At 36.3% G+C, this 24,166-nt stretch overlaps 1 protein-coding gene across 2 annotated transcripts in view; it reads left to right on the top strand.

The window, feature by feature from the left end:
- The window catches only part of IL7 (interleukin 7), a 73,728-nt gene that overhangs the window by 6,365 nt on the left and 43,197 nt on the right, over positions 1 to 24,166 (top strand). For both annotated transcript variants that reach the window (XM_019032740.4, XM_019032741.4), the window contains exon 2: positions 959 to 1,095. In XM_019032740.4, the coding sequence (XP_018888285.1) occupies positions 959 to 1,095 (137 nt within the window). The remainder of the gene's footprint in view (positions 1 to 958; positions 1,096 to 24,166) is intronic.

Here is a 24,166-nt window from a genome sequence, read left to right on the forward strand (position 1 = left end):
TGGGAAATTCACAGGAAATACATTGTCAACATGCCTCAGAGTTTACAAAAAGATACAAATAAGACACTATGGCAGGTTTATGAAGAAATAGGTCCCTGTATGATCAGATTTTATTTGTGGGAACCACTGGCTTTCCATCTTTCTGCCTGAAATAATACCATTATTTCAGTCCTTTTGATTAGACAATTGCTCCTAATTGGGAAGAGTTATCAAAAACAGATAGAAATCATTGGTTTCTATCTGAGGATGTGAATTTATTTACAGAGTTTTTCTAACATGACAAGAAGCTGGATAGTGCTGTGTTTGAAAAGAATCTGGGTCTCTGGGGACTCAGAGACAGAAGATAGTGAAAGGATAGGAGAGTAGTCCCAAAATACAAACATAAACTTTGTAAGACTTTTGAGAATGTAAACCCTTCAGGGTTCATTATTAAAAAGAAAGAGTGCACTTACAGTAGTTACAGTGCAATCCCAGGGAGATTAACCTCCCACAGTGTTGCCTCCAAGAAGCAAATAGACATATGGACTACCATCAAGGTTTACAAAAATAAACAATTATGTGCAGTACATCATAAAATTCCAACAATACGTAACTCTTCGAACTGTAGTGCACCTCTTTACCTGTATATGCCTTTTCTTATGGGGATGTTCAACATAAATTCAAATTGAATAACACCCTGGAGTGTTTTTCAGAAGCAGTCTATGATTTCATCACCCTTGTTTTGCACTTTCCTAAAGAGTAATTGCAAAATAAAAAAGTGAAAGGACGCTACACTCCAAAATGCTGTTCCACTTTGGTTGTTACATAAGTTCAACTTTTGAGGTTCTTCCTGTAGTATCTCCAAACCAAGATGTATTTTTAAAATTATTAGAAATTAGTGGTCCAGTCCATTGAAACTCCACAATCAAATGCAATACGATATAACATTTAGCTCATTCTTATTTACTGTCAAATTTAGTTTCTTTTAGGTATATCTTTGGACTTCCTCCCCTGATCCTTGTTCTGTTGCCAGTAGCATCATCTGATTGTGATATTGAAGGTAAAGATGGCAAACAATATGAGAGTGTTCTAATGGTCAGCATCGATCAATTATTGGTATGTGATTATTTTGTTTTACTCACATTTTCATGCATTGGGAAAATTTGAACCTTTTTGGTATGCAGTTTTATAATCAAGTATTCATCTTTCTTGACAAGAAAGTGAAGTAACTATAGAATAAAATTTAATGAGCTACTAACTGTATATTTTTATAGCTGACATAATTATGTAGCTTAAAAATAATTCTTTCCTCGACTCTAAGATTCTCACAACTATTCATTTCAGTCCTATTTCCCTTTTAGTAAATTTCTTGTAAGCATAATTCAGTATCACTGCCTAAATTTCCTCACCTCCCATTTACCATGTTAGTCCCTGTAGAAGCATTACATTAAGAGTGGGAAAATAACAGAGTAAATAGTTAAGACTTATGGTGAATAGATGTGTATTTTATTTGGCTGTGTGTAGATGCATAGTTATTTATATGTGTGTATTTTATATCTATGTGTAATCAATAATTTGTTGTGAGTTAAATTTTCTATTTTTGATGGTTAAAGCTTTTCTAATTAATAGATTTTATACCTTAGAGCCAGCTTAGGTTTCTAGAAAATTCGAGCAGAAAGTAGAAAATTCCCATATGCTCTCTCTCCCTCTGCACTGTTTCCCTTATTATCTTACATCAGTATGGCACATTTATTACAATTGATGAGCCAGCATTGATACATTACATAAGTGCATAGTTAACATTAGGATTCATTCTTTATGTTTATAGTTTTATGGGTTTTGATAAATGTATACAATCACATATCCGTGATTACATATCATACAAATCATATGGTAAAAATCTCCTATCCACCGACTCATCCTTCTCTTTCTTCCCCTGAACTCCTAGTAACCACTGATTTGTTTATGTCTCTGTAGTTTTGCCTTCTTTAGAATGTCATATAGTTAGAATCATGCGGTCTGTATGTGGTCTCTTTAGACTGGATTCTTTCACTTAGCAATGTGAATCAAAGCATCCCCCATGATTTTTTTGTGGTTTGATATTTCATTTTTTCTTATTGCTGGATAACAGTCTATTGAATGGATATACCACAACTTGTTTATTTTTTCACTGATTGAAAAATGTGTCAAAGTTGCTTCCAATATTTGGAAATTATGAATAAAACTTCTATAAACATATACATGCAGGGTTTTGTGTGGACATAAGTTTTCAACTCAGGTAAATACCTACAAGCATGACTGCTGGATCATATGGTAAGACTGTGTTTAGCTCTGTACAAAACTGCCAAACTTTCTTCCAAAGTGGCTGTAACATTTTGCATTCTTACCAGCAATGAATGAGATCCTAATGCCTTCCATCTTCGCCAGCCTTTGGTATTGTCAGTGTTGCGGATTTTAACCATTTTAATAGGCTTGTCATAGTATCTCAGTGTTGTTTCAATTTTCCATTCCATAATGACATACAATGTTGACCATCTTTTCAGATACTTTTTGCCATTTGTATATCTGCTTTGCTGAGGTGTCTGAACTCACGTCTTTACTGAAATCTTAACAATATTGAGTCTTATTAGCCATTATCATGCACTATCTCTTTTTTAATTTTTTTCATCATTTAATTGTATTATCTGGACAGAGAACAAATGAGTATTACTGTGGTAACATTTGTAAGTAATTATATGTGTGTAAAACTCTGCAAAAGAAGATGCAATTGAAAATGCAAACTTTCATCAGAGCTTTGTTCGTTTCAGCATATAAATCCTGTAAATATTTTATTAGACTTATACCTAAATATTTCATATTTTAGTGCTATTTTAAATGGTGTGTTTCTAATTTCAAATTTTAGTTGTTTATTTCTGGTACATAGGAAAGCAATTGATTTTTGTATATTAACCTATGTCCTGCAACCTTACTATAATCACTTGTTTGTTCTAGAAGTCTGTTGTTGATTATTAGGAATTTTCTACATAGACAATCATGTCATCTGCAAGAGTTAATTTTTTCCAAGGTTTCAGAGCTGTATCAATACAATGTGATTGATTTATTGTTTTAACAGATAATTAGTCTCTTTTCAATGAGATTGAAACTCTGAATAGCAAAGGAAAACTCTCTCAAATGTTCATAAGATGGGAGAAATTGTCTAATCTGTCCCCCCACTTTTACTCCACTGTCTCTTCCACATACTCATACTGAAGTGGCATGATGCCTTGAGGAATTTAGTGGTATACCTCTTGTAGGAATATGGAAACTAAAAAGAGATACTGTGCTACACTGTACATTGTAATCCAGAGGTTCCTGATTTTGCCCATTGACAAGAAAAAAAATAGTGCACAGTAAATGGTAATTGCTCCATTTAGATTTCTTGCTAATTTGGACATTGCATTTGCTGATGCTACTAAATTAATCTTTTGAGTCAAGTTAATATTTCTCATTTAATTTTGTTATCTGGGCAGAGAACAAACTAGTGCTAGTTCAACATTTATAAATAACTATATGTGTATAAAAGTGCAAAGTAATATGCTATTAAAAATTCAGTAAAAGGAGAGTTTCATCCAACAGACTCATGACACATTTTTTTGGTGGGAGAATATAGAGGAGCTTATCTCATTAACACACAAAACAAGAACAAGTACATCAGCAGCAATAATGATACTATTTTCAAAAAACAAAACATGGCTACTCTTCTTAAGGAGGTTAATTCACAAGACATGGAAGAGAACACAGCTAATCAGTCCAACTGAGTAGTTCCGTAGTAACCTTAAGAATGTTTTCTATACATAGAAGGTGATAAATTTGAGGGAAGGAGAAAGAAAGTCTCAATGAATTATTAATGTCAACATGACTGGTAGAGCAGATTTAGTTACTCATTCATTCAGTGTGGACTAGATGCTTTGCAGACATTACTGTGTTTAAGTCTTGGGGAGACCATAATACTAATAGTTATGAAGTGCTTGTTATGTTCTTAGTGCTTTCCATGTGTTAACTAATTTAATCCTTACAACAGCCCTTGAGAAAGACACTCTTACTACCTCCGTTTCACAACAGAAGAATCTGAGGCCCAGGGTTATCCAGTTTATAAGTGACCGAGCCAGAATCTTTGTCCATGCTCTCTACCCCACTCTCCTACCTCCCAAGGACAATCTCTGTGATAGTTTATTCAGTCAGCAAACATTTATTTAGGGCCTGATATGTACAAGTTACTATGAAAAACCCATTTGTGTAGGTGATGTTGGGTTTGGGTGTGGATAGAATGATGGACCAAGTACAGATCCTTTTTTCAAGAAGCTTACATTTTGGTGAGTGTTAAAGATTGGTGGTGAATAATGCAAGTTACAGTTTTAAAAGTAGGAAGAGTGACTTCCTGTTTGTTAGATGTCTGCTTATCATCTAACAAATAGACTGGTTGTAAACCAAGCTCAGAAACAAAAAGATGTAAAAGGTGTTCTGGAAGTAGTAAAGAAGCAATTTTGGCCTGTGTAGAAGTTTCAGCAAGTTATCCAGAAGGTCTAGCTAAGATAATTGGTAAAAGTGGCTACACTAAACAACAGATTTCAATGTAGACGAAACATCCTTCTATTGGAAACAGGCAACATCTAGAACTTTCATAGCTAAAGAAGAGCAGTCAATGCCTGGCTTCAAAGCTTAAGAGGACAAACTGACTCTCTTGTTAGGGACAAATGCAGCTGGTGACTTTAAGTTTTAGCAAAATATTACTGCTCACTGACAATGCAAAACTAGTCACCCAAGAGTGCTGATGGATATTAATATTTTCATAACTGCTAATATAACATCTGTTTTTCAGCCCGTGAATCAAAGAGTAATTTCAACCTTCAAGCCTTATTTTTTAAGACATGTATTTTTGAGGCTATGGCTACCAGAGATAATGATTCATCTAATAGATCTGGGCAAAGAATTGAAACCTTGTGAACAGGATTCATTGTTCTGTAATAGATGTCCTTAAAAACATTTGTGATTCATGGGAGGAGGTCAAAATATCCACATTAACAGGAGTTCGGAAGAAGTTGATTCCAACTGTCATAGATGACTTTGAGGGGTTCAAGACTTCAATAGAGAAAGTAAATGCAGATATGGTGGAAATAGCAAGAGAATTAGAATTAGAAGTGGAGCCTGAAGATGTGACTGAAATGCTGAAATCTCAGGATAAAACTGGAATGGATGATGAGTTGCTTCTCAGGCATGAGCAAAGAAAGTGGTTTCTTGAAATGATTTTACTTTGAGTAAAGATGCTGTGAACATTGCTGAAATGACAAGAAAAAATTTAGGATATTACACAAAATTAGTTGTTAAAGCAATGGAAGGATTTGAGAGGACTGCCTCTAATTTTAAAAGAAGTTCTACTGTGGATAAAATGCTTTCAAACAGTATCACATGCTACAGATGAATCTTTTATGAAAGAAAGAGTTAATCTATGTGGCAAACTTCATTGTTGCCTTATTTTAAAAATTGCTACAGCCACCCAACCTTCAGCAACCAGCACTCTGATCAGTCAGCATCCACTAACGTTGAAGCAAGGCCCTCCACCAGCAAAAAAGTTTACAACACCCTGAAGGCTCAGATGATTGTTAGCATTTTTCAGCAAAAAATTCTTTTTAAATTAAAATGTATACATTGTTATTTTAGACATAAGACTATTGTACACATAATAGGCTACAGTATAGTGTAAACATAACTTCTATATGCTGGGAAACCAAACAAAATTGTATGACTCACTGTATTGTGATACTTGCTTTACTGCAGTGGAACCAAACCCACAGTATCTCTGAGGTATGCCTGCAATAAATTATGCAATCATTATCACTATCTAATTCTAGAATATTTTCATCATTGCCAAAAGAAATATTCTACCCATTAGCAGTAACTATTTATTCCCCATCACCAGCCTCTGGCAGCCACTATTCTGCATTCTGCTTTCTGTCTCTAGGAATTTGCCTATTCTGGACATTTCACATATGTCTTGTATATAATTCATATGGATGATATGCAGCTTTTTGTATTGATCTTGTTTGCCTTAGTATAATGTTTTTAAAATTAATCCATATGATAACAGGAGTTAGTATTTCATTTCTCTTCATGGCTCAATAAAATTCTGTTTATGGATATGCCACATTTTGTTTATCCATTCATCAATTTCTGGACATTTGGGTTTTCCATTGTTTGGCTATGCAAGTTTTTATACAATTCTCTTGATATGTTCCTAGTAGTCAAATTGTTGGATTATATGGTCACTCTGTTAAACTTTTTGAGAAACTGCAAACTGTTTCTAAAGAGGCTGCACCATTTGCGTTTCTATCAGCAGTTAAGGCTCTGATTTTTCTACTTTCTCACCAAAGCTTGTTATCATCTAACTTTTTATTCTAGCTATCTCTGTGGGTGTGAAGTAGTATCTCATAGTGATACTGATTTGCATTTCCTTGATGACTAATGATGTCAAGCATCTTTTCATTATTGGCTGTTATTATCAGCCATTTTATATATCTTCTTTTGGAGAATTGTTTATTCAAATCTTTCACCCACTTTTAAATTGTATTATTTGTCTTTTCATTTTTATAGTTGTAAGAGTTCTTTATATGCTCTGGATCCTAGACCTTTATCAGATATTATATTTTTTTCCTCCCATCGTTTGTATTGTTTTTTATTTTCTTGATAGTGTCCTTTGAAGGACATTTTTAATTTTTATGAAGTCCAATTCATTTACTCCTGTTGCCCATGTTTTTGTTTTCATATCAAAGAAACTATTGCTTAATCCAAGACAACAAAGATTTACATCTATGTTTTATTCTAAGAGCTTTATAGTTTCAGTCTCACATGTTGGTCTTTGATTCATATTGAGTTAATTTATGTACATGGTGTGAGGTAGGGGTCCAACTTCATTCTTTTTCATGTGGCTATCCAGTTGTTCCTGCATCTGATATTGAAAATTATATTTTCCCTCATTGAATGTCTGGACACCCTTGTTGAAAATAAATTGAACTCAAATGTATGGGTTTATTTCTGACCTCTCCATGGTAATCCATTGATATATAATCCCTATGCCAGGACCAGACAGTCTCAATTACTGTAGCTTGGTGTTTAGTTTTGAAATCAGTTTTGTCTTTCAATTATGTTTTTATTTTCTTAAAATCGTTTATACTGATGAAATTGCTGATATTTATTTTATGGATTGACCACCTTTTTTTAGGGATTAGTGTATTAAATAGCTTTATAATTTAAATGCAATCTAAATCTCTCTGGTGATGTCATATCTCTGAGCAATTACTAAACCATGTGACTCCATATACTAGTAAGTATGGTCCAGTGAGTGGCATGGACAGAAGTAATGACAGACTGTAGAGAAGTGGTGGGGAGCTTAAGAGTATTCTCTTCCTTATAGCTCTCAAGATCCATTTTCATTCTCCCATTAGATTTTGATGATATGCTCATCATTTGGTAAGAGCACATGATAATATATTAAGTATAATTTTATTGATTTATTTAGAGACAGAGCCTCACTCCATCACCCAGGCTGGAGTGCAGTGGTGTGTTCTCAGCTCATTGCAATCTCCACCTCCCAGGTTCAAGCAATTCTTGTGCTTCTGCCTACCAAGTAGCTAGGATTACAGGCATGTGCCACCACACCCAGCCAATTTTTGTATTTTTAGTAGAGATGGGTTTTTGCCATGTTGGGCAGGCTGTTCTCAAACTCCTGACCTCAAGTGATCTGCCTGCTTCAGCCTCTCGAAGTGCTGGGATTACAGGCATGAGTCACTGTGCTCGGCCTAAGTATAACTCTGTAATTGTCCTGTCTGTTTAAAACATCTTTCCATTCATAATTCCCTTATTTTCTTACTTTTGATATATAATTTTATTTTTATGTAGTGACATCTATATAATAAAATTTCAGAGGGTCCAATTTGGGCACCAAGGTGGGAGGGATCAGGGACTGGTGTGAAATTGATACAGAAATAGTTTTCCTATAAAGCCACAAATAAGTGATACTTGGAGAAGAAAGAACTTGTCTTTCCCCCTTGAATAATCTTGGCATCCTCATCAAACATCACTTCACCAGAGATGTATGGGTTTATTTCTGGACTCTCCAATTCCATTTTGTTTATCTGTATATCTGTCCTGGGTCAGTACCAAACTGTCTTTATTACTCTTTCTTTGGATAAGTTTGAAATCGGGAAATATGAATCATTTTACTTCTTTTTTTTTTTAGATTGTTTTGATTATTTCAGGTCCCTTGGAATTCCACATGAATTTTAGAATCAGCTTGTCAGATTTCTACAAAGAAGTCAGCTGAGATTCTGATAGGGATTTTGTTTCATGCATAAACTAATTTGGGACCATCATCTTCGTAATAATGTTTAAAAATGCTTGTGGTCCATGAACATGGGATTTTTGTTCCATTTATTTGTATCTTTTAAATTTTCTTTTAACAATATTTTATAGTTTTCAGAATATAGGTTTTACCCTTCTTTTGTTAAATTTATTCCTAAGTATCTTATGTCTCTTTAATGCTATTGCAAATGGAATTTTTTCTTTATTTTAAAATTATCTATGATTTCTAACTCTCCACTCCTTGTATACTTACCTAAGTATGTGTCTTATTTCCCCATACTAGTCCACATGAATATTAAGGACAGATTTTATGTTTGAGTCATCTTTGTATCTCACAGACTATTAGCCCAGCATCTTACACGTAGTAGTTTTTCAAATGTTTAATTAATAATTTATGGATTGTTAATCAACACCATAAATTAATGAAAACCCGGAGCTAATTTTGAATAATCTAGGAAGCCTGTTTTTTTGAACATATGTTTCTTTGGAAATTTGTTATGAATTAAATATCAGGTACTTTTTGATATCAATATGAACTAGTTTTGGATGTTATACAATATTTTTTATCCATAAAAAATTATTTTACCTAAATATAACTCACATGGTTGAACTACATAACTCTTAGTCACCAGAGCAAAGGCTGTTTCAAAATATAAAGGCTGCTAGAAATGGCCAAACGCTTTCTAGGAATAACTCAGTCTAATTGTAGGCAAATACAGGGCTATCCCTTTATTTTAAGTTATAAACTTATAAATCTAATGACTAATCGGTTATAATATACTTTCACAACTTCCAATATGTTTAACTGTGACTCTATTCCAGAGGCTTTCACAGATTCAACTTCTGTCTTTGCACTGACAGCTCTCATATAGCCTGAGGTCTACATTTCTCCCATTAACTCTAGGACCATTTAATTCAAATATCAAGTAGATATCTCTACCCAGATGTACTATGGCACCTCATGCATAATAGTCAACTAATTGCCATCACATTTAGCCTGTTCCTGCTTCTGTATTCTCTATCTTAGGTAGTTTTAGCATTTTCCTAGTCTTTCAATTCTGAAAGCCTAGAATCATCTTCGATGGCCTTCATCTCATCCATCACCAAATTCTATAGTTTGGTATATCATCTTAACAACTGTATTCTCCATCTATTCTATAGACTTCTACTACTAGTCTTAGTTCAAGTAGTTGTCAGATCTCACTGGGACCACTTCTGCAGCTGTCAGTGGGCCCTGACTAACCTTCCTGCCTCCCCTGTGCATCTGGCCTTTTTAATGATGCTTATCTGTCCCGATTCAAATCTGTTACCATTTTTCTTCTTTTTAAAAACTCTTTAATGAAGTATCTCTCCCCTAGCACCTATCAGGATTTGGTCCTGCATTTGATTGGTTTGCTAACAGAAGTAGCCAAAGAAGGATCAAATTCTAGCCAAATATTGCTTCAAAAATATGTGTAAATAAATGGACAATGTTTAAATAATTGTAGTTAACAAATAAGGAAAATATAAATTGATTACAATAAAAATTAGTTTTCTAATATCAATTTATGCTAGAGTAAAATATAAATTTCCTGTTTATATGACTCAGTAGCATGACTAATCAGTTGCAATTTAAGAAGAGACATTGCTTTTTAAGAGGCAAGTCTTTTTGTTTTATGAATAACTTTTTTCTAGTTATAAAAATTAAAGAAAAATAGACTAATTAAAAGATAGAGACTGCCTGAGTAGATTTTAAAAACCCTACTTTACGTTGCCTAAAAGAAATCTACTTTAAATATAAAGATACATATAGATTGAAAGTAAAAGGATGGGGAATGATACACTATGTTAACACTAATCAAAATGGGAGTAGCTATATTCATTTCAGTCAAAGTCAACTTCAGAGCAAGGTGGACTATCATGGATATAGAGAGGGTGCATTACATAATAATAAAGGGCCAATTATCCAAGAAGACATAAGAATCCTTGCTCTGTACATACCTAAAAACATCATCAAACTCTGTGAAGCAAAAACTGATAAACTGCGAGAAATACATATATCTATTATTATAGTTGGAAACTTCACAGCCTTCTGTCAGTAATTGACAGATTCAGCAGGGAGGAAATCAGTAAGGTTACAGATGAACTTGAAAGCACCATAAATCAACTGGATCTAATTGACAGTTATAAAATTCTTCATCAAACAACAGCATAATACACATTTTTCTCAGGCTCACATGGAATATTCCCCAAAATTGAACATGTACTGAGCCGTAAAACACACTTTAACAAATTTTTATAAAGTAAAAATCATGCACAACATGCTCTCAACCAAAATGTAATTGAAGTAGAAATCAATAAAATAAGAAAAATAGGTGGAAAATTCCCAAATATTTGGAAATTAAAAACAATTTTTGATAACATATGGGTCAAACAAAATGTCTCAAAAGAAATTTTAAAATATTTTGAATTAAATGAAAAGAAAATAGATATTTGTATGATACAGTGAGAGCAGTGCTTAGGGTATTAAATGCATAGAAAGAAAAGAAAAAGATATAAAATCAATAGTCTAATCTTCCACCTTAGGAAAACAGAAATGAGAGAGAAAATTAAAACTAAATTAATCAGAAGAAAATAAATAATGAAATTAGAGATGAAATTGAGAACAAGAAATTAGTAGAGGAAAATCAATGAAACCAAAACTGGTTCTTTGAAAAGATCAATAAAATTAATAAGCCTCCAGCCAGGCTGACCACGAAAATAAGAAACAAGACACAAATTACTACTATCAGAAGTGAAAAGAGAGCCATCACTACTGATTCCATGGATATTAAAAATATAATGAGGTAATAATATTTTGATGGCTAATTTTATGCATTAACTTAGCTTGGCCAAGGAACACCAAGGATTGCCAGCAGCCACCAAAATCTAGGAGAAAGTCATGAAGTGGTTTCACCACAGAGCCTCCAAAAGGAACCAACCCTGCCAACACTTTGATGTCAGACTTCTGGCTTCCAGAGCTGTGAGAGACTAAATTTCTGTTGTTTTAAGCCACCCTGTTCATGGACATTTGTTATAGAAGCCCTAGGAAACTCAAATAAATGGTGACAAAAGTGGAAAACATCCTGAAAAAAAATTCACTAACACTCCACTTTGAAGAGAGGCCGTGGAAATGTCTACTGGGGAAAAGCAAGTGAATTGGGGAAATGACCCCTAAATATGGTAGTCTCTATGAAAAGCAAAACACCTCTTTCTCAGTTGGGAGGAAACTTGAAGACCAAATGAGCACTCTTTCCTCATGCAGGCCAGCTCACCATACACCATGATGCACTTTAACAAAAGGTAAATTGTTAAAAAGAGAGCACAGTGTTGATAAGAGGGAAGGCTATGCATGTGTGGGGACAGAGAGTATCTGTGGAAAAAAAAAACAGTTTTCTTATTCTCTCCCTCAACAACAATCAACACAGGAGACTTCTGTGACCAAATGTGTGAGAGTTTTTTCCCCCATATTCTAAGCAAAGAATCAGTTCTGCAAAGGACACAAGCTGGCTGTCAATTCAATTGTGACACTATCTATCTGAAGACAGCGCCATATAGCACAGGTTGAGGCTGTCTTCATGACTCCTCCTTCCCCCTCCACCCCCATTTCAGATGCCAATCACAAACCCTAGGATGTCTAACCTGTGCTTCTGACCAACTGCCTGTACAATGGGGATCCCACAACCTGCTCCTTGGGTTTAACTAATTTTCTAGAGCAGCTCTCAGAACTTGGGGAAATACTAATATTTATCATTTCTTATAAAGGATATTACAAAGGTACAGATGAAGAGATTCATGGGCAAGATATGGGAGAACAGCTCTGGAGCTTTCTTGCCTTCTCTGGGCATGCCATCCTCCAAATACCTCCACATGTTCAGCTATTTGTAAGCTCTCTGGAGAGTTAGGCATGACTGATTAAATCATTGGCCATTGGTGATAAACATAACCTTCAGCCCCTCTCCTCTCCCCAGAAGCTGGGGGATGGGGCTGAAAGTCCCAACCCTCTATTTATGCCTTGTTATCTTAGGGGCTGGGACTGGGGCTGGAGCTGGGGGCTGCCTAGGGGCTGCCAGACACCAGTCATCTCATTAGCACAGAAAAAGACATTCCTTTGGAGGTTTCAAGGATTTTATGGGTTGTGTGTCAGGAATCTGGGACAAAGACCAAACATACAGTCATACGACACAATGTTTCAGTCAATGAGGGACTGCATATACCATGATGGCCCCATAAGATTATAATGGAGTTGCAATATTCATATTGCCTAGTGACATCATATCTGTGGTAATGTCTTAGAATGCATTACTCACATGTTTGTGATGATACTGATGTAAACAAACCCATTGCACTGCCAGTCATATAAAGGTATAGCACAGTAGTGTTCAGTAATGTCCTAGGCCTTCACATTCACTCATCACTCACTCACTGACTCATCCAGAGCAACTTGCAGTTCTGCAAGCTCCATTCATGGAAGGCTCCCTATACAAGTGTACTATTTTTAATATTTTATACCATATTTTTACTGTACCTATTCTATATTTAGATATGTTTAGACACACAAATACTTACCATTGTGTTATTATTATCTATTTAGTGCATGCTATGCAGGTTTGTAGCCTGAGAGCAATAGGCTATACCTTATAGCCTAGGTATGTAATAGGCTATACCATTTAGGTTTGGGTTCTATGATGTTTGTGCGATGATGAAATCATCTAATGGCACCATTCCAATGACACATTTCTCATAATATATCCCCTATCATTAAGTGACACATAACTGTATTTCACAGTATCACAATGTACGTGAGGAATCTCTATACCTTCTTCTCATTTTTTTGTGGACCTAAAACTGCTCTATAAAATAGTCTTTAATAAAAAGAGAGAAAAAGGACAGTCCCTGTCCACCAACAAAATTGACCACAGGTTTTCCCACTTCTTAGTGTACTACCATTGCCACATACCCCTTCGCATATAGCTGTGTTCCCAGGCTTTCCAAGAGCACACAGAGCAGATAATACTGTGGCTTCACTTAGAAATTCAACAGAGAAGTGACTGTGATAAGTGAGAAGTGACTCCATGAGATATGGAGTCAAATAAATATCAGCACAGAGTGGTCCACTTTAAATTTAAGATGAAAATAACATACAACCATACAGAAATGCCACAGCAAAATAAAAAGACTAAAATAAACCTAGAATATAAGCATCCATTCTGGAAGGGGGCAGACACGAAGAAACAGAATAAAAACTTTCATTTGTACTTCACACCATAGTTTTAAAGTACACATGAATTTTACAACAGAATATCAAAGAGTAGTTGACAAAAGAATAGAATGAGATGAAAAAGAATATTATACAACCAAGGAAATGCATTGAAATCCAAAATTGTGCACTCCCTCCATTTTAGATGTGACAAAAGTGTTAGCAATAACAAGAAGAATGAACAAAAAATATGAAATAGATTTGTTATAATCACCATAAATGCACAGTAAAAATACAAATACCAAACAGTTGCTGAAACAATAAAAGATAAGAAAAGATGATAGTGAGCCATTTTATGAATAATTGTTCCTACCAAAGAAAATTCATCGAATGGAAGAATAAAACAACCTATGATAGAGGAAAATTTTTCCACAAATTGAGGCAAAATGGAATGAACAGTGCTAGGTAGTATATCATGTACTATAAAAATTGATTCAACATGATTGTTACTAAGTTATATCTTGGAAAAGTGACTGAATTTCAAGAGCAAGGAAGAATAATTCTAAAGGTGGAAATGGCAAGTCATTTGGAGGAGAATCAGAGTGGCTTCAGATTTTTCACATCTAAATGCGAAAGATAATGGAATAATGTCTACAAAATTCTGAGAGATAAAAATGTGGCTCAGAATTTGATACCTAGACAAGTTATTGTTCAGATATAAAGTGCACAGGCAGAAATTTATGTATGTCAGAATTTAGGCAATAGAACACTCATGAGCCTTTTCAAGGAGAAGATGGAGGGGGAGGGGAGCTACTGGATAAAAAATCCAACCAACCAAGAGAAAAGTGAAGACACTGTAGTAAAAGGTCAATTGATAGCACAAAATTCACTTCCTTGTAGAATTAGAGTAGCCTCTTCAAAATATATTATATTCTTTTATTTTCCTCATGGTTCTTGCTACTGTCTCAAATTATCATATTTTTAGGACAGAGACTCTCTGTCTTGATAATCCTTGTATCCCCACCATCTAGAATGTTACCTGGTACAGACAAGACCCTTCATAAGTATTTATTGACTGACTGAGTGAATGAACATAGTTTACATTAAAAAAACTTAAATGTTATTTTAAAGTTATAAAATTACAGTGTAGCATAAAATTATATGTTATATCATGTATATAGTATAATTCAAAATTATGTTGTAAAGATGTTGATATACGTAAGTGACTGTGTTAGACACTTCTGGCTGCCATATCAAAGAACCATGGACTTTGGTACTTTGGTGGCTTATAAACAAGAGAAATTTATTCCTCACAGTTCTGGAGGCTGGAAGTCCAGGATTGGGGTGGCATATGGTTGGGTTCTGGTGAAGGACCTCTTCCAGGTTGTGGACTACCAGCTTCTCATATCTTCATGTGGCAGAATGTGAAATTTTCAAATGGCTAGAGAGCTCTCTGGTGTTTCTTTATAAGGCACTACTACCATTCACTAGAGGTTCACCTTCATGACTTAATTACCTCCCGAAGGCCTCACTTTCTAACGACAACACATTGGGGGTTAGGATTTCAACATATGAATTTCGAGGAGACACAAATATTCAGTTCATAACAGTGACACTGTAAAATCATTATATGACTTATAGTCTTCACCATATTGGCTCTATCAGTGACTTCTCACTATTGGTTTATGTGCTACTCATATATTTACTTGCAGTTTACCTAATGGCTCGCTTATTTTTGCTTAACCAGGTGGTGTTTAGAGTTATGCTCTCAAAACAGAACACTCTCTTCTGACAGTTTGGTTTATCATACTTGGCTGCTTTGCTTTACATATTTCTTTAATAAATCTTTATCTTTGATCTGCCTGTTACCACCCCACTTCAGCTCACTAGAATCTTCGAATATATCCATCTCATACTTCATCTCTCAAATTGTCTCATTAATCATAGGTTATATAGTTGAAATTGATATTTAAAGTTCAAGTAAATAGTTATAAAGGACAGCATATAAGCATTTGTGATTATAAATTTACAGTTGCCACATATGTTAATTGGCAATTAGATCGCTGCTTGTAGGATGGTATATAACCATTACTGCATATTAACCTTAAGACTAATGAGTGAGAGCTGGGCCATGATGGCTGACTAGACACAGTTGCAGTTGGAGGCCTCCACCGAGAATAACAAAAACAGCAAGTGAATCCTGCGCTGGCAACTAAGGTATCCAGGTTCTCTCATTTGGACTGACTAGGTGGTTGGTGCAACTGACAGAAAGCAAAGAAATCAGAGTGGAGTAATGGCCTACCTGCAGGGGGTAAGTGGGGCTCCCATCCCCAGCCAAGGGAGGCAGTGAGTGATTGTGCTATCCTGCCCAGGAAACCATACTTTTTCCGTGGATGGGTGCAACCTGCAAATCAGGAGATTCCCATCATAAGCCCACACCAAAAGGGCCTTGGGTTCCAAGCACAGAGCGGTGCATATTCTCTCAGTGGCCACTGGGCTGGGGTCTGCCTAAGACTACAGAGTTCCTAGAGGGAAGGGTAGCCACCATCGCTATGGCTACCTGCTGCCTAAGATGACTGAACTTAAAAAAGGGGCAGCAACCATCACTGCAGCTCCAGTCTGCCTTTTCCCCTGCTGGTGCCAGAGATATTGGGTGGTTCAGATCCAGGAGGAATTCTCCACAGTGCAACACAGCAGCTGTGGCAGATAATCACCAGACTGCCTCTTTAGGCTGCACCCGGACCCATCCATCTTCACTGCATGTGGCCTCCCTCTGGGAATTTCATCATCTCCAGCCAGGGGTTTACGGACAGAGCTCTGATACCCCTGGGACAGAGCTTCTGGGGGGAAGAGCGGCTGTTGTCTCTGTGGATCAGCAGACTTAGTCTTTTCCCCGCTGGCTCTGAGGAATCCAGGCAGTTCAGACGAGTGGGATTCCAGCCAGAGTGCTTCATTAAGTGGGTCCTTGATCTTGTTCTCCTGACTGGGTGAGACCACCCCCAACAGGGGTCACCAGATACCTTATATAGAAACATTCCCACTAACATGAAGTCAATAACCCTCCGGGATGGAGCTCCCAGAGGAAGGAGCAGTAAGCCATCTTTGCTGTTGTGCAGCCTCCACTGGTGACACCCCCAGGGGTGGGAGAGACCCAGGCAAATACGGTCTGGAGTGAACCCCCAGCAACTGACAGGAGCCTTATGGAAGAGGGGCCTGACTGTTAAAAGAAAAGCAAACAGAAAGCAACAACAACAACAGCATCAACAAAAAGGCACCCACAGAAACCCCATCCAAAGGTCAGCAGCCTCAAAGATCAAAGGTAGATAACCTCAGCAAGATGAGAAACAGTCAATGAAAAAACACTGACAACTCAAAAGCCAGAGTACCTCTTCTTGAAATGATCGCAACACCTTTCCAACAAGGCACAGAACTGGGCTGAGGCTGAGATGGATAAACTGGCAGAAGTAGGCTTCAGAAGGTGGGTAATAATGAACTTCACTGAGCCAAAGAAGCATGTCCTAACCCAATGCAAAGAAGTTAAGAACCATGATAAAACATTATAGAAGCTGTTAACCAGAATAATGTTTAGAGAGAAACATAAATGACCTGACGGAGCTGAAAAATACAACACAAGAACTTCCCAATGCAACCACAGGTATCAATAGCTGAATAGATCAAGTGGAGGAAAGCACTTCAGAACTTGAGGACTATCTTGCTGAAATAAGACACAAAATTAGAGAAAAAAGGCATGAAAAGAAATGAACAGAAGCTGTGAGAACTATGGGATTATGTAAACCCACAGAACCTACGCCTGATTGGGGTACGTGAAAGAGATGGGGAGAATTGAACTAACTTGGAAAACATGCTTTAGGATATCATCCAGGAGAACTTCCTCAACCTAGCAAGACAGGCCAACAGTCAAATTCAGGAAGTACAGAGAGCCCCAGTAAGATACGCCATGAGAAGAACCACTCCAAGACACATGATCATCAGATTCTCCAAGGTTGCAATGAAGGAAAAAAATATTAAGGGCAGCCAGAGAGAAAGGCCAGGTCACCTACAAGGGAAAGCCCATCGGAATAACAGCAAACCTCTCAGCAGAAACCCTACAAGCCAGAAGAGATTGGGGGACAATATTCAACACTCTTAAAAGAAAAATGTTTCTAACCAGAATTTCATATCCAGTGAAACTAAGCTTCATAAGCAAAGGAGAAATAAAATCCTTTCCAGACAGGCAAATGCTGAGGAAATTTGTCACCACCAGGCCTGCCATGCAAGAGTTACTGAAGGAAGCACTAAATATGGAAAGGAAAAATCATTACCAGCCACTACAAAAACACACTGAAGTACACAGGCCAATGATATTATGAAGCAACTACATCAACAAGTCTGTAAAATAACCAGCTAGCATCATGGTGACAAGACCAACTGCACACATAGGAATATTAACCTTAAATGTAAATGGCCTAAATGCCCCAATTAAAAGGCACAGAGTGGCAAGCTGGATAAAGAGTCAAGGTCCACTGGTGAGCTGTATTTAAGAGACACATCTCATGTACAAAGACACACATAGGCTCAAAATAGTAAAATCTACCGAGCAAATGGAAAACAGAAAAAATCAGGGGTTGCAATCCTAGTTTCTGATAAAACAGACTTTAAACCAATAAAGATCAAAAAAGATAAAGGCATTACATAATTGTAAAGGGTTCAATTCAACAAGAAGAGCTAACATCCTAAATATATATGCACCCAATACAGGAGCACCTAGATTCATAAAACATATTCTTAGAGACATACAAAGAGACTTAGACTCCCACAGAATAATAGTGAGAGAATTTAACACTGCACTGTCAATATTAGACAGATCATTGAGGCAGAAAATTAACAAGGATATTCAGGAGTTGAACTCAGCTCTGGATCAAGTGGACCTGATAGATATCTACAGAACTCTCCACCCCAAAATAACAGAATATGCATTCTTCTTGGCACCACATGGCACTTACTGTAAAATCAATCACATAATTGGAAGTAAAACACTCCTCAGCAAATGCCAAAGAACTGAAATCAAAACAAACAGTCTCTTAGACCACAGTGCAATCAAATTAGAACTCAATTTTAAGGAACTCACTCAAAACCATACAATTACATGGAAATTGAACAACCCGCTCCTGAATGACTCCTCGGTAAATAATGAACTTAAGGCACAAATCAGGAAGTTCTTTGAAATCAACGAAAACAAAGAGGCAGTGTGCCAGAATCTCTGGAATGCAGCTACAGCAGTGTTAAGCGAGAAATTTATAAAGCTAAATGTCCACATTAAAAAGCTAGAAAGATCTCTAGTCGACATCCTAACATCACAATGAAAAGAACTAGAGAACCAAGGGCAAACAAACCACAAAGCTAGCAGAAGACAAGAAATAACCAAGATCAGAAAAGAATTGAAGCAGATGTAGACATAAAAAACCCTTCAAAATATTAATGAATCCAGGAGCTGGTTTTTGAAAAAAATTAATAAAACAGACTGCTAGTTAGACTAATAAAGAAGAAAAGGGAGAAGAATCAAATATACACAATAAAACGATAAGATAAATATCTTCACTGACCCCACAGAAATACAACCATCAGAGAATACCATAAACACCTCTATGCAAATAAATTAGAAAATCTAGAAGAAATGGATAAATTCCTGGACAGACATATACTCCCAAGACTGAACCAGGAAGAAGTTGAATCCTTGAATAGGCGAATAACAAGTTCTGAAATTAAGGCAGTAATAAATAGCCTGCCAACCAAGAAAACCCGAGACCAGACAGATTTAGAGCTGAATTCTACCAGAGGTACAAAGAGGAGCTGGTACCATTTCTTCTGAAATTATTCCAAACAATTGAAAAGGAGGGACTCCTCCCTAACTCATTTTATGAAGCCAGCATCATTCTCACACCAAAACCTGGCAGAGATACTACAAAAAAAGAAAACTTCAGGCCAACATCTCTGATGAACGTCAATACAAAAATCTTCGGTAAAATACTGCCAAACCAAATCCAGGAGCACATCGAAAAGCTTATCCACCATGATCAAGTTGGCTTCATCTCTGGGATGTAAGGCTGGTGCAACATACAAAAATCAATAAATGTAATTCATCACATAAACTGAACTAAAGACAAAAACCACTTGATTATCTCAATAGATGTAGAAAAGGCCTTTGATAAAGTTCAACATCCCCGCATGTTAAAAACTCTCAATAAACTATATATTGATGGAACATACCTCAAAATAACAAGAGCCATTTATGACAAACCCACAGCCAATATCATACTGAATGGACAAAAGCTGGAAGCATTCCTCTAGAAAACTAGCACAAGACAAGGATGCCCACTCTCACCACTCCTGTTCAACATAGTATTGGAAGTTCTGGCCAGGGCAATCAGGCAAAAGAAACAAATAAAGGGTATGCAAATAGGAAGACAGGAAGTCAAACTGTTTGCCGATGATGTGATTTTATATCTAGAAAACCCCATTGTCTCAGCCCAAAAGCTTCTTAAGCTGATAAGCAACTTCAGCAAAATCTCAGAATACAAAATCAATGTGCAAAAATCACAAGCATTCCTATACACCAACAATACACAAGGAGAAAGCCAAATCATGAATGAACTCCCATTTACAATTGCTAAAAAGAGGATAAAATACTTAGGAATACAGCTAACAAGGGCAAGTGAAGACCTCTTCAGGGAGAAATACAAACCACTGCTCAAGTATATCAGAGAGGACACAAACAAATGAAAAAACATGTCATGCTCATGGATAGGAAGAATCAACATTGTGAAAATGGCCATACTGCCCAAAGTAATTTATAGATCCAATGCTACTCCCATTAAATTACCATTAACATTCTTCCCAGAATTAGAAAAAACTACCATAAAATTCATATGGACCCAGAAAAGAGCCAGTATTGTCAAGACAATCCTAAGCAAAAAGAACAAAGCTGGAGGCACCATGCTACCCAACTTCAAACTATATTCTACAAGCCTACAGCAACCAAAATAGCACAGTACTCATACAAAAACAGACACGTAGTCCAATGGAAAAGAATAGAGACCTCACAAAGAAGACCACACATCTACAGCCATCCGATCTTTGACAAACCTGACAAAAACAAGCAATGGGGAAAGGATTCCCTATTTAATAAATGTTTCCTTAATATTCCATTATTTTAAACATTTATTAAGCATCTGCTAATAGTAATCTGTCAACTCAAATCTGAATGATGTATTTCCCTCTTCAAGAACTCTAGTGACTCAGAGTGGAATAACAATTTTAATGGGACTTTGAAGAATGTATAGTTCTTAAGGAGGCAAAAATGAAAGGGAATGCCATTTCATCAGAGAGGACTATTTGAGTCAACGCTTCGAATCCTGCCTTTCCATGCAATTTTGCATGCATTTATGAAATGGCTGTTAAAGATTGTGTGCAAGCTGTTAAATAATGAGCACAGGTATAAAAAAGACCAGTTTACCAGACTGTGAGGTTTAGTTTTGAAAGAGAGCTAGACTCTTAAATAAAGAATTGCAATGCAATGGGATAATGCTGATAATTACAGTTGAAAATGTTTAGGGATACCAACTAATTTGACCTGGGGGCTTGGTAATTAGATTTAAGTCAATGGCCCCATGTAGCTCTAGAGGAGATTTGGATGTAGAAAAGTTGGAAGGTAGGGTATGGCTAGATTTTGCAAGACCTTACATACCAGGCTGAAGAATGTGAACTTGATCTTTAGACTATATAATAAGGAGTGATCAGGCTTTTAAACTGCAGCAGGGTAGAATTAAATCTGGGATTTGGAAAGATAATTCATATGCGCCATATAAAATAAATTTGAGATGAAAAGCATTCAGAAAGATAGGTTATTTCATCATTCGTAGTTGGCACTGTCGAGTATGGCATGTTTCTTTTTAAAAACCATAGTAAAATTTACAGATGGCAGCTGATGTCCTCTGAAAGTTTGGGAGTGTGTGATTGATGATATTGTCATTCAATCAGTAATTTTTATTACATGAAAATACAATGGAAAACTCAAAGATTGATAAAATATACTTCTTGCATTAGGAACAAGCAAATAAAAGGCAGTAGTGAATGCATGGAGTCCTTAAAGGTAGTTTCCCAAAAGGAAGAGTAAAACTGAAATGGCCCCCAGCACCTGGAGAGAAAAAGGAGAAACTGCAAGTTGGAGCAATGAGATGAATGCTAATGCCACAACATAATTACAAAGTCCGTCCTAGTGAAGAAGGAAGGCACTTTCAGATTGCCCTTTTTTATAGGTGCCTGTTGTTGTCAAGACCTGTTCTCATACCTGGCCAGACTTCCATTATTCTGTGCATTCAACTTTGAGGACAGTGATGTGTCTAATACTCCCAGGCCTGAATAGCTATTTTGTGAAAATTACTATATTGGTATTTTTTATTTGTTTTGAACCCACATCTATTCCTGCATTAGATATTATAAACTTTATTATCTAGCTTCTTTACCATGTGCAGATAGAGGTGAATCTCAACTAGACAACCGATGAAGGCATTGTCGATCACATGATGATAATATTTGTGCTTCAGTTGTTTTTCTCTTAATGGTGCTTATTATGCAGATTATTAATTCAAAGACCATCATTGGTATTGAGGAATGTGAGAGTAGGAATGTCATTTATAGAGATGAAAAGTTTCTATTCACCATGAAGATCACAGATGTTTTCATCTGCCAGGGAGTAATTTATACTGCAACTACTTACGTTATGACCCGTGGACCCTGTGTCAATATTGAATCTGAATATGTCACTTGCTAGCTATGTGACATTGGATAAATTACTTAATCCTTCTGTGCCTTAGTTTCCCTATTTCTAAAGTGGGGATAAAATTAGGACCCATACTTCATAGGGTTATTTTAAATAAATTAAATGGGCTAATATATGTAGAGCTCATGGAACAGTGCCTGGAACTTAAGCATTCAACAAGTCATAGTTCTTGTCATATTATTAATGTTAGAAATAATGTCTGCAACAATGCTCTCTAAATTTCCTATCTCACATCCTTAAGAACAGATGCAAATAAAAACCTGTAATATTTGAAAATGGCTAGAAATTGTGTGATTTATGAGAGCAAAATTCAAACATACACAATATGATTTTGCATTCACTTTAGTCCCCTCTTATCCAACATTTCAGCTTCTGTGGTTTCAGTTACCCAAAAATCAATGAAGGTTCAAAAATCTTCTATGGAAACTTCCAGAAATAATTCATAAATTTTAAATTGTGTGCCGTTCTGAGTAGCATGATGAAATCTTGCACTGTCTCACTCTATCCCATCCAAGGGGTGAATCATCCCTTTGTCCAGCAGAACCGGGCTGTGGATGCTACCTGCCCATTAGTCTCATAGTAGCCTTTTAGATTACCAGACTGGCTGCAGAGGTATCTCAGTGCTTATGTTCAAGTCATTCTTACTTTACTTCATAATGGCCCCAAAAAACAAGAGTAGTGATGCTAGAATATTGTCATAATTGCTCTATTTCATTATTAGGTATTGTTATTAATCTCTTACTGTGCCTAATTTATAAATTAAAGTTTTATCATTGGTATGTATGCATAGGAAGAAAAGTACCGCATATATATGGTCTGGTACCATGTATGGTCTCAGGCATCCACTGGTGGCCTTGGAAAGTATCCTCCAAAGATAAGGGGTACTATTGTAGAGAATGTAGAAGTGGCTATTTAATAACTCTGGTTTTCAAGTTGTTATTTAGCATGGAAGTATTTGAAGTAAAATCTTACACAGAGGTCCAGTGAAGTCCCAAGCCCTGACTATCCTGTATCATCCTTACGCTTACTTCTAAGTGCCTCCCAGTTACCTTATGAAATCCCAGGACTACATGGGATATGATCTATGAAAACCACTGCCCTAGTCCAATGTACTCATTTTGCTTATGAGAAAATTCAAGGAGAGGTTACAGTAAGTCAGTAAAACGCTACAGGAAGAAAAAGGACTGGAAATGAAATGCTTTGGTCAGAGTCCCCACTTTGCCCCTTTGGCTATGAGATGTTGGACAAGTCAGTTAACTGTTTGAAAGCCTGATTTTTCCAATTAGAATTTTGATTTGCATAATCTCTGAGATCCATTCCTGCTGTAAAACTATTCAATGTCAGAAATGCACACAGTCATCCACAAACTCTAGTTTGGTGTTCTTTTCATTGCACTGATGTAGAAGTATCGACTACTTAGGAGAACCAAAGAATGAATGCCCTGGATGAATTCCATAATAACCTTTCTGCACATCCAGAGTAGGATATGTATAATTTTGTGACGTATGGCACTGTACCAAGTACAGGTGAATATGCCGTCAGGTTTTCAATAGTTATGCAGTGTGTGTATTTAACATGAACACTGATAGCTAGGCAAATCTGCCAATTGTTGAATCATATAGTTCCTGGAACACCATTTCTTATCCCCAAACTTATATAACCACACCTGGATTAAAGTAAATTAATAAAATACCACGTTGTGTACCTAAGGTGTGTTGGTAAAGCTGGAAAAGGCA

This window comes from Gorilla gorilla, chromosome 7, assembly GCF_029281585.2.
Source record: "Gorilla gorilla gorilla isolate KB3781 chromosome 7, NHGRI_mGorGor1-v2.1_pri, whole genome shotgun sequence".
Classification (NCBI taxonomy): domain Eukaryota; kingdom Metazoa; phylum Chordata; class Mammalia; order Primates; family Hominidae; genus Gorilla; species Gorilla gorilla.